The sequence below is a fragment of the Lepidochelys olivacea genome, assembly GCF_965140295.1.
Source record: "Lepidochelys olivacea isolate rLepOli2 genome assembly, chromosome: 3".
Taxonomy (NCBI): domain Eukaryota; kingdom Metazoa; phylum Chordata; order Testudines; family Cheloniidae; genus Lepidochelys; species Lepidochelys olivacea.
In genome coordinates, this window is record NC_140413.1 from 166,405,303 (window position 1) to 166,417,328 (window position 12,026).

Genomic DNA, 12,026 nt, shown 5'->3' on the forward strand with positions numbered 1-12,026 from the left:
AGCATGGGTGTGATTTGGATCTAGGATGTAGGTGCAGCCAATTATACAGACAGTGTTCAACCTCCAAATGTTCCCAAATTGCAGGAGTGTTTGGATCTGGAGTATTGTTTTGATCCCATTTCTGACACAAGTAACAAACTACAACGTGCGGGTGTATTACAGTATTTTGGACTTTTTGGGGGGATGGAAAGAGCACAATGGATTCTGGAATGTGAGGCAAGGTAGAGAAAAGCTTGGGGTATTGAGTACAGGAGTGGCAAAACAATCTGAAAGGCCAGTCCTGTGACCACACGTCCTGCACGGATGTACACAAGGCTGCCTCTTAATCAGTGGTCCAGAATGCATTTGAAGTTTTGGTGGTTTTATTTAGGAAAGGTTTTGAGGATCGTGACATTGAATGTGCCCTTGTTTGTTAAAGTGTCCTTTTCTTTATCTCTACCATACACAGACAGCATTTTCCATGGAAATGAAGAAACATTCTATTGTAGGTCTCAGACCAGCTTGGACAGGTGTCCCATGGACTTCAGCTACTTAAATGGTAATGGGCCAAATGGCAGTATGTGCAGTGCCCACAGCATGAACTCCCTCAACCGTTCACAGAACTTTGTTCAGGCGTCTCCAATGTCCTCCAATCTCAGCATCCCAGGAAGTGATATCATGAGAGCAGACTACATCCCCAGCCATAGACATAGTGCAATCATAGTGCCGTCCTACAGGCCGACGCCAGACTACGAAACTGTCATGAGGCAAATGAAGAGAGGGGTTATTCACATGGATAGCCAAAGTCAATCTTTAAGGAACCTCAATATTGGAAACACACATGCTTACAACCAACCAGAAGACCTGGTTTACAGCCAACCTGAGATTCGAGAGAGACATCCCTATACTGTTCCTTATGGGCCGCATGGTGGTTATAACAAACCTGTTGCCCCGCCTGACCAAATGAACCCTAATAATGCTGTGCAGAATAAGGCAGCAGCCAGTGCCATATCCCACACAGTTAGCACGCCAGAACTGGCTAACATGCAGCTGCAGAGCAGTCAAAACTATAGTACTGCCCATATGTTAAAAAACTACCTTTTCAGGCCACCACCTCCATATCCACGTCCGCGTCCTGCCACCAGCACACCTGACCTAGCGAGCCACCGTCATAAATATGTCAGTGGCAGTAGCCCTGATTTGGTTACTCGGAAGGTCCAGCTCTCGGTGAAGACATTCCAAGAGGACAGCTTGCCAGTGGTTCATCAGTCACTCCAGGAGGTTAGTGAGCCCCTCATGGCAGTCAAACATCATGCAGCTTTGAACAAGCGCCATAGTTTGGAGGTCATCAGCAATATGGTACGTGGTATAGAAGCTATGGCTTTAAAGACTTTAAATGCCCCTCTGCCACGTAGAAACACTTTGCGAGAGCAGGTGCAGCCAGAAGAGGCATTGCAGGTGGAACATGCAGTTCAGCAGCTCCCTTGCTACCATCACAAGAAGACGTTCTCGAGTGCCACGATGCTGATACACAGCAGTGAAAGCGAAGAGGAAGAGGAAGCTGCAGAATCAGTGTCACAGATAGCACCGCTCCACGAAAATGTGGAATATAGTGCTCAGTTGCAAGCTGCTTTGGCTAGAATACCAAATAAACCCCCCCCTGAGTATCCCGGGCCACGGAAAAGTGTTAGCAATGGAGCCCTGAGGCAGGACCAAGTAAACATTTCAGTGGCTGTAGCCAGGGCCAAGGCCATGAGGCCAGGGCCTACCAAGGCCATTAGCGTGTCTCGAACTGATCAAATGACAATGAATGGGTCCTCCCTTGGACCATCTATCTCAGAGCCTGACCTCACGAGTGTAAAGGAGAGGGTCAAGAAAGAACCAGTGAAGGAAAGGCCTGTGTCTGAAATGTTTTCTATCGAGGACAGCATTATAGAAAGAGAGATGATGATGAGGGTAAGTATCTTTCTCTAATGCAGAGGCTTCTTTGAACCAAAGAACCAACCTGTTTTTTTGTTGTTTTTTTTAATTTCCCAAAATGTGTAACTCAAAACGGTTATATCCTAAACAATGAGGAATGTAAAACAGCCTTATGCAGAAAAAAGAGTTTTTGACAGTCATAGGATTAGCTGGAAGGTAAAAGTGAGTAAAAAATGCAGGGTCTGATTCTCCATTGCCTGGCTGCTTGTGCAGTCATTTAGAGCGCTGTAATTTGAATAGGTTTGCAATGCCATCACCAGTACGAGTGGAGAATTCTGGTTCAGTAGCATATTCTCCCTACTTTGCAGGGAAATAAAGCAAAGCACTGCATAATACGCAGTGTTAGTGCAGAGCGTCCAACCCATGACATTTAGATGGCTTATCACTTAGGATTGCTGCTTTGACAGTGATGTAGCATATGCTTAGCCTACAATTTTACTTAACCTACGTGACTGAGTTTTATGAGGACAAAACTTTGGTGGCACTAGAATTTGGATTGCTGATTTTCTAAACTAGTGACTTGAAGCACAACAAAAGGAGCAATACTGCTAACTTGAGGAAGTAGAGATGCTGTTTTTTCTTTCTCTGAAGTGTGGGGAATGGGAATCCTTAAATTCTCATTCAGTTTCCTAGAACAAACATAAGATGCTTACACAACTGCTTTTTCCTGCACAGCTGCACACTACAGCAGTTTTCAGATGAAAGTACCAGCCCACAACACTCAGTTAATGAATTATGCGCATACCTGGCGAGCACAGTGTTTAAAGAGATTAAACTGATAAGAGTGACTAACTGTGAAATACTATTTTTTTAACAACTTAATTTAGACATCCTGCATTACTGACATGCCTTTTTGAAGAGACTTATTACTGAGTGTCCATCTCTTCTGCTTGTTGTAGGAATACAGTACATATGTTCCCTAAAATATAATATAATAAATGGACAGATATAAAGTCTGGTCTTCCATAGACCTCGATGATAGACAGCAGGGAAGGTATCAAAATACAAAGACTTAGTCATGGGCTTAACTTTAGAAACTGTGAATAGTCCTATTGAAATCAAGTTAAGAAAGTGCATATTTCTTTTTCAGGATGGGTCCAAGAGCAGAAGAAATTTTGAATCCATTTACATTAATGTGATGTCCAAGTGATCTGGGGGTGTTTAGAAATAATAATAATAATAAAAATAATACTAGCCTTGCTGTTAATATTCTTCACGGCGGGGCTATTAGTCAGCAAATAAAATGAGGTTACTTAATATCTACATTTATAATGAAACACTTCACTATACCCCAGGGGATTTTTCAAGCTTGTTTAGAAAGCTCCCATTTTGTTATCGCTGATTCTTGCATTTGAAGTAATGATTTAGAAGTAGTGACAACAAAATTATTTGTTAGTCTGAAAGTTGACAGGCCCTCTGTTTCCTTTGAGTTCTGCTAGAACAAATGCAAAAATGGATCTCTCAAATCCTGAAAACTGTCATTTCCTAGGTCATTGGTTCTGATTCTTGGGGTCAAGGTCTCAAGATGGACCACAAAGCTGTATCCTAGAGGTTACGTTATTCCCTACAGTATCTAAGCTTTTATTTAACAAAAAAAAAAAAAAAGTTATAAACTTTCTGCTTGCAAAATATAACCTCTCACATGTAAATACTGCAGTGGTAAGGCTTTTTAACTGTGTAGCATCCCAGAATATATTCAGTAAAACGATCTGAATTATATTTTTTGATCTCTTTCAGATATGAAGTGATCAAAGGGTTATGCATTGAGTGTAATTGTCTTCCTTAGCTGTAGACAGCCCAAGGAATTCAAAACAAATTTATTTGTGTGTGTGTGTGTGTATTACAGCATTTTAGACTTTTGGAGGGACCAAAGAAGTACAAAGGATTGTGAGACTGGGCACAGAGGATTCTGGGATGTGGGGAAAGATAGAGAAAAGCTTGGGGTATTGGGGCCAGGAGTGGCAAAATAATCTGAGAACCTCTGTTCTGGATATTCATTCAGTATTAGATCAACTTTGTTCACCTCATCAACACCATGTGCATGTTTGCTTTTTGCAAACAGAGGTTATTCTCTTTTTTTATGCTCAAATTGCTTTTAAAATGGTTTCCAGTCTAGTTCAGGAATCACATGACATTTCTACCTCTTTCACCATGGGCATTGAAAACTATCAGCTAACCATTTGTGAATTTGGTGCCGTGGCTGATCCCGTAAGCACAGAATTCACCATTTTCACTTTGGGACATTCTGTTTTGTCCAAGACAGCAGATTTTTATGAAGCCATAGCAGAAAACCAAACAGAAATTGGGCAAAATTACCAGACCTTGAACTGTCTGTAAATCTGGTAAAAACATGGTTTTAATTTTTGCTAGTTTCACCAGTAGGATGAGTATCTTTATGCAGTTATGCCAAGGTACCTAAGGGCAATGACAAAGTTTGCAGACTGGCCCGTTCCAGAAACAATCCATTTACTATATGCCCGTGGGGAGTGCTTTTCCAGCAGGAGAGCTTGGGCCATGCTGTAATAGCAGTTTTCAAAAGCAGCTGTGATCCAGACAGCCTTTGTGCATTGCTTTCCCCCAAAATCAGGAGGGAAGAGTCGCCAAGAGAATGAAAAGAAATATTTCCCCCTCTTCACCTTCCTGGAGTTGTGGCCCTCCACCTCTTAGATGTATCATTTCCCACTAGCCACAGAACGAAATTAGAACTCAAACTCTCCATACAGCAGTGTAATGTACTACACGAATATGATGTAAAGCAAGTTCTGTGCATCGCATCATATTAAAATATGTTTTTAAACACCATGAGATCATTCTTAGCATCCAGTATACAGTGGGCACCATTAACAGCTGGACATTTACTAAACACAGTAGTTTAAATTTACCAAAGTATTTCCCATTCTAAGCATTAAACAAACACCTCAGCAAAGATAAAACTTGCAGTGGGGCAAGCAGTGTATATTTTTCATGGTTTTCTGCTGCAGTAAATGGAATTGAACACCGTTTAAAACCAGTATAGGATATGTTTGCATAAGTATTGCCATCATGACATGGTGAGATGATTCTTTATGTCCTGCTAGCAACTTACCATTACAGAAAAGATGCTCAAGATTTGTATTTGCAATTCTTTTGGTAGCAAGTAAGCTATATTTTACCTTTTGGACTGTTCCTTTGAAATTAAAATTCTGTGCTCATGTAGGAGTAGGCCCCTGGGGAATAATAGGAAGAATTGGAGGTTTTATTTGAATTTACTCTGCTAATGGTGATCATCTGCATTTCTTGGCTAGAGAGTTGCAGATTTTGGAGATTAAAAAAACATTCCAGTGTTTTACTGGCATTATAGATAACACAGAGATGAAAAACATGCCTTTTCTTGCCAAAAGAATCTAGAGAAACAGAAGATGGCAGGCCTGGAGGCCCAGAAGAGGCCCTTGATGTTGGCAGCGTTAAATGGACTCTCCGTTGCTCGAGTTCCAGTGCCTGAGGATAGCCAGGATGAAGTAGCCAAGGTGCCAATGGATGAGAGGGTAAGAGAGGTTCACAAAGTGCTATTTATTCCATTGTTTCTAGCAATTGTATGCATTTGAAGTTTTAAAAACTGGAAACTGTTACTGGTGGCCACGCTGAGAGCACCATCAGTGATGGAGGTCTTTGGTATTGTCACTGCTTCAGTGAGGCCAAAATCTTGGGTGATGAACAATTGTAAGAGGTTCTGAATGCCCTCTGATGTCAGTGGAAGTTGAACGTGGTTTGCACCTCAAGGAGTGTTCAGCGTCGCACAAGATCAAGCCCTAAATCTAAAATATTGCACATCTCCTCTTGGCCAGGGAGGTTGATACACCAGTCACTCTTTGTTGTAACATAATGTGCTGAATGATGCATGTAGGTTGCTGAGAAGAGCCCTAGTTGCAGTCCAAGAGACAACAAAGATTCATTCTTAATGATTTCTCTTTGCATTTCTGTGTATGCATATGCATGCAATTAAAAACAAATAAAAATATCTGTGCCATTAACTGATTTTTGTGCATGGAATTTTGCACCCTATACAGTTTGTACAAGTAAATGACAGCAGTTACATATGGTAAGCCCATTTCTCCCAAATACACATCAGAGGTTTTTCTTTGAGTGATTGCTCATGTCCATTCAACTTAGGTGTGTGTGCTCGCCACATGCACCAGTGCCGGAAGTGTTTCCCTCAGCAGTATCCGAAAGGGACCAGCTCTGGAGCCCCCTGGAATGGCACGCATATGCTGCGGCATATAGGGCACTGCTGGCCCCCTCCACCCTCAGTTCCTTCTTGCCGCCAGCGTCAGTGCATGGAACTGATACTGCTTCAGCTAGAGCTGTTGCTTTTCGTTAGTTCGAACTCATTTGCCTCTTGCAAATATTACTGTATATAGATTCCCTCTAGTTTAGTTCAACCTATTTGTTAAGTTAGATAAGAGGCCCATGCCCATTAGTGATCCACATAATAGTTGTTTACAGTTCTTGGTTGAAGGTCATATTAGTGATAAGTGCAAAATCTGCAAGTCCTTCAAGCCCAGGACGAAGAAGGAATGTGACATTCATTTGAAGGTGCTCCGGATGGAGTCTGCCCTTACCCCGAGCTGGAGCAGTGCTCTGATTCAGCGCCAAGTACCATGACCTCATTGTGCAGTGCCCTGCCAATACCATCTATGAGCCGGCACCGGTTTCCTTCCATGGCTCCAGCCAAGAAGCCCAAGAAGATGGGGCAAGGAAGGTTTCCAGCTTCCCGCAAGGGAAAGGACAAGTTTGGGGTGGACCAAGGCCCTGTCATGGGTGCCTCTTCACCCACTTTGGGATCCCGGGCCCCAGCTCAGGTCGAGCGGTGTAGCCCAACCTGCTCCCTGCTGGCTACCCTGGATAGTGGTGGAGGTCCTCATCAGCTCCAGGTGCTGTCCACGCTGGAGGCCCTCCGAGCAACGCAAGACATTATGTCCCTCCCAGTGCCGGCCACTCCAGCCCCTGTGGGGTCCCGGGGTAAACCCGCATTGGGACCACCACCACAGTCTCCACTTTTCCTGTAGCATTCCCCATTGCGGGGAACGTCCCGCCAGTGGTTGCCCTCACACACCCGACACGCTTCTGACCATGATAGGTAGAAGCCTTGCAGCCCCATCCCCTCTCTGGACTTCGGACAAGGGCAGAGAGGCTCGAGGTGCAGCTCACCGGTGACCGGGCGCAGACCTCTGGAGGCACATGTCCCCTGGCAGGAGTTTCGGAATCAGTGCCCAGAATCTCCACGGCACCGGTACTGCTCCAGGGACAGGTAGAGGGACCAACGGTACCATTCCGTGGACCATCGCTGATCCCCCAGGGTGGCATCACTGCATGTGGCTACATCTTCATGATGCCAAGCCCGCTCTAGTTCCCGATCCTGCTCCACATCCTGGTACCGCTCGTTAAGCGTGAGGCATAGATCGCTGGCTCAGGGCTGTCGCAGGTCCGCTGAGTGCCACTAGTGCCCAAGGCCCCAATCCAGACGCTCGTCGAGGTCAGCCAGATCCAACTCCAGGAGGGGCGACCGGTACCGATCAGGACAGAGCCACCAAGCAGCCCTGTGTTTGTCGCAGGGGAGCGACCGCTCGGACTTTGGCTTCGGTTTGGAGCAAGGTTCCCTAGCGGCAGGACAGGCCCCAGCACCTACGGTGCAGACTACAGCTGCAGCACTGCAACCAGGCCCATGGCCTCAGACTCCGTGGCCGGCACAGTGGTACCCATGGGGGGTTTGCTTAGCCTTCTCAGGCTGCGCGCTCAGTATCTGGAGCTTAAGAGAGACTGGCTACCGCCCTCTCCCACCCCACTGCAGGTTACAGGAGGAAGTGGGCGAGCAAGCCACCGGACCACCTATGGGTGACCTACCAAATTGTTCCCCGATCCTTCCTCCTCTCTGTTTGCCAACCGCCTTTCTTCCTTCCTCCCTGCATGGGCATCTACAACATTGGACCGATGGGTCCTTAATATGGTGGCGGGCACAGGGTTACATCCTTCAGTTACTTGCTACCGCCCCTTCCCGTCCCTCTTCAGGGACCCCCTCATGAGAATCGTCTTGTACAGGAGGCAGAGGGTCTACTACAGCTGGGTGCGGTGGAGGTAGTTCCTGTGGGGTACAGAAACAAGGGGTTCTATTCCTGATACTTTTTAATCCACAAAGCCAATGGCAGTCTGCGGCCCATACTAGACCTGCGGGGCTTGAACCGCTACTTAGCGAAACTGAAGTTCCGCATAGTCTCCCTAGCTTCCATCATCCATCCCCCCCCTGGATCCGGGAGACTGGTACACCACCCTCAGTCTGAAAGATGCGTACTTCCACATCACCATCTTCAAGGGACACAGATGGTTCCTCTGGTTCACGGGAGGTCCCGACCACTATCAGTTCGCAGTTCTTCCGTTTGGCCTAGTGGCAGCACCATGGGTATTTACCAAGTACATGTCGGTGGTGGAAGCTTACCTCAGACGTCCAGGAATCCAGATCTGCCTGTGCTTCGACAACTGGCTTGTCAAGGGCAACTCCAGGTCCAAGGGGATGTCGTGGTGCTGCTTGCCATGTGCCGTCACCTCGGCCTGTTGGTGAATGACAAAAAAAATCCATGTTAGTTCCGGTACAGAGGATAGAGTTCATTGGAATGATGCTCGACTCAACCTCTGCCAGAGTGTTCCTGCCAAGGAGAGATTCAGGGCACTGACAGACGTCATCGCGGAAGTCTCCACGTTTCCTGTGACCACAGCCAGCGTTTGCCTACACATACTAGGTCACATGGCAGTGTGTATGTGTGTGGTGTGCCACGCCAGGCTCCAGATGCGGCTCTTGCAGCAATGGCTGGTGACGGTCTACTCCCAGTCCAGGGACCACCTGGAGAAGGTTGTCACCATCCCCGCGACGGTACTTACCTTGCTGCGATGGTGGACCGACCCTGGGAAAGTCCTGGAGGGAGTTCCCTTCGTCAGCGTTCCTCACTCAGTTGAGTTGGTTTCGGATCCCTCGGACCTTGACTGTGTGGTGCACCTTGGCACCCTCCAGACCCAAGACATGTGATCCCCAGAGGACTCAATGCTACACATAAACGTCAAAGAGCTCAGGATGGTGTGCAGAGCATGTGCGGTCTTCCTACCTCACTTGTCAGGCAGAGTGGTCAGAGTCCTGATGGGCAGCACAGCCTCGATATCCTACATCAACAGGCAAGGCAGAGCGTGATCCTCGGCCCTTTGCCAAGAGGCACTCCGTCTCTGGGACTTCCTCATCGACCACGGAATCCGTCTAGAAGCGTGTCACCTTCTGGGGGGCCAGGAACACACTAGCAGATCAACCACGCAGGGACTTCTCCTCTCAACACAGGTTGTTGCTCCACCTGTAGGTAGCCGGCATGATTTTCCAGAGGTGGGGAACTCCCCAAGTGGATTTGTTTGCCACAAGGCAGAACAGGAGGTGCCACAGGCTTTGCTCCAGATGAGGTCTGGGCAAGGGCTCCCTCTCCAATGCCTTCTTCCTGCCATGGGCAGGAAGCCTGACGTATGTGTTCCCTCTGATTCAGCTCATCAGCAAGGTACTAGTGAAAAAAGAGGAACAAGGTGCAGGTTATCATGATCGCCCCGGCATGGCCTCCCCAGCATTGGTTTGGGATGCTGTCAAGTTTGTTAGCGATCCCTCCGTGGCCCCAGCCAAACCGACTGGACCTGCTGTCACAGGATCATAGCTGACTCTTGCACCACAACCTCACGTTTCTACACCTCACAGCGTGGATGTTGCGTGGCTGAACCTGAATGAACGGGCCTGTTTGGTCGGAGTCCAGAAGGTCCTCCTTGAGAGTAGAAAGCCCTCGATTAGGCAGAACTACCTGGCAAAGTGGACAAGGTTCTACTGCTGGGCGGCCGAACGGGGCATCTCCCCTTCGCATTCTTTGGTGCAGTCGATCTTGCTGCTTCATTTAAGGAACCAGAGCCTGGCGAACTCTTCTATCAGGGTGCACCTGGTGGCCATTTTGGCCTTTCATCCACCAATTCAGGGGCAGACTGTGTTTTCTCATGACATGACCGTCAGGTTCCTTAGAGGCCTTGAGAGGCTTTTCCCTCAAGTCCGGTCCCCCTCCCCTTAGTGTGATCTCTACTTGGTTCTGTCTTGACTCACGGGTCCGCCCTTTGAGCCTTTGGCCTTGTGCTCCCTATCTCACCTATCACTGGAAGGCAGCTTTCCTGGTGGTGGTGATATTGGTGAGGCAAGTCTCCGAGCTGTGAACCCTGACCTCGGAACCGCCATACACGATCTTCTGTAAGGACAAGGTCCAGCTCTGTCCCCACCCAGCTTTCCTTCCCAAGCTGGTGTCCGCTTTCCCTATGAGCCAGGACATCTTTCTTCCGGTCTTCTGCCCGAAGGCCCATGAGATTAGTGAAGAGAGGCGCCTTCAAGCTTTAGATTTCAGAAGGGCCTGGCTTTCTATCTAGATCAGACAAAACTTTTCTATAAGTTGACTCAGCTTTTCATCTCTACAGCTGATAGGATGAAGGGCCTCCCGGTGTCCATGCAAAGGATTTCTAATTGGATCACCTCTTGCATTCGGACCCGCTACAATTTAGCGTGAGTCCCTCCGCCGCCGATCATCAGAGCCCACTGGACAAAAGCTTTCCTGGCACACATTCCGATCCAGGACATCTGTAAAGCCATGATGTGGTCCTCGGTACACACACGTTCATGGCCCACTATGCCATCACGCAGCAGGCCAGGAATGATGCTGGGTTCAGCAGAGCTCTGTTGTAAGCTCCATGTCCGTGAACTCCTTACCCTCCTCCAGGGGTACTGCTGGGAGTCACCTAAGTTGAATGGACATGAGCAACACATCTCGAGGAACACCACTTACGGAAAAAGGTAACTGTCTTTTTTTGTATGTGCACAGAAATGGCAATGTACAGATTAAGACCATGTTTTGAAAATGTGGACCTAAATTAATTGTGAGAAAAGAGTGACTATTTTTAAAGAGAATTTTTTCAAAAATATACTTGAGATAAGTCCATTTATGGAATCAGGATTGTTAACTAGAAGGTTTTTGCTTTATCTAGCACCAGAATCTATAACTATAAAAAGAGAATGTACTAGAAAAATAAAATTCTCTGCTGATTTAACTACATTGAATCAGACAGAGTTATGCATTCTCATACCACATAAAACTGTGTATAGTAAGCAGTATAGCTCCAAGCAAAAAGACGAGAACATCCTAGTTTTTGATGATTCGTTCTGTATTGAGATAAAATACTGCCCTATGATACTTTTGCAACCATTCTGTCTCGAAAAATTAATTGAGGAGAGTATTCCTTTCCTTCTGTTAAATCACAGTGCAAAATCTTGAAGAGGAAGTTGGAAGAGGGGATGGTATTCACCGAATATGAGCAAATTCCAAAGAAAAAGGCAGATGGGATCTTCACCACTGCAGCATTGCCTGAAAATGCTGAGCGCAACCGCATCAGGGAAGTCGTTCCTTATGAGGAGAACAGAGTAGAGCTGGTGCCAACCAAAGAAAATAATACAGGCTACATCAATGCCTCGCACATAAAGGTAAAGGCTTTCGAAGCATAACATGGCACATGAAGAAATGTTAGGGGAGTGGGTATGTTGTTACAGGGATGGCCATTGTTCTCTAACATTAGAGGACTTGCAAAAAGTTATTTACTCACATCTACCTACGTTTCTCTAAAAAATGGGCAGGTTGTTTTACCTGGGACGACAATGTCACTACATCACATTCCTAATTTCAAGGTTTAGTGAACAATCATGAATTGATGTATTTATTACACTTCTGGGACCTGGAAATCATTGTACAGAAATTTCCTTATCTATTGCAATGCTGCATAGACTAGCAGCTAAATGCTTGCGTTAAGCTGAAAAGGGCATTCAGCATATCTTAAATTTAACTGAAGGGCTAGCTCTACCCATATTAGTTCTCACCAATACAATTTCCATCACCCTGGCCCTGCAGGAGCAGCTGGGCCAGCAGGAATTTCCTCCCAAGGGAGGAGGATAGGCAGTGCTTCCACCAGGGGAAACTTTAAATGGAAACGTG

The 12,026-nt window shown here is 46.6% G+C and overlaps 1 protein-coding gene across 2 annotated transcripts in view; it reads left to right on the top strand.

Moving 5' to 3' along the window:
- PTPN14 (protein tyrosine phosphatase non-receptor type 14) overlaps positions 1-12,026 on the top strand; it is a 175,042-nt gene that overhangs the window by 141,065 nt on the left and 21,951 nt on the right. For both annotated transcript variants that reach the window (XM_084624870.1, XM_084624869.1), the window contains 3 exons: positions 449-1,935; positions 5,340-5,483; positions 11,303-11,521. In XM_084624870.1, the coding sequence (XP_084480996.1) occupies positions 449-1,935; positions 5,340-5,483; positions 11,303-11,521 (1,850 nt within the window). The remainder of the gene's footprint in view (positions 1-448; positions 1,936-5,339; positions 5,484-11,302; positions 11,522-12,026) is intronic.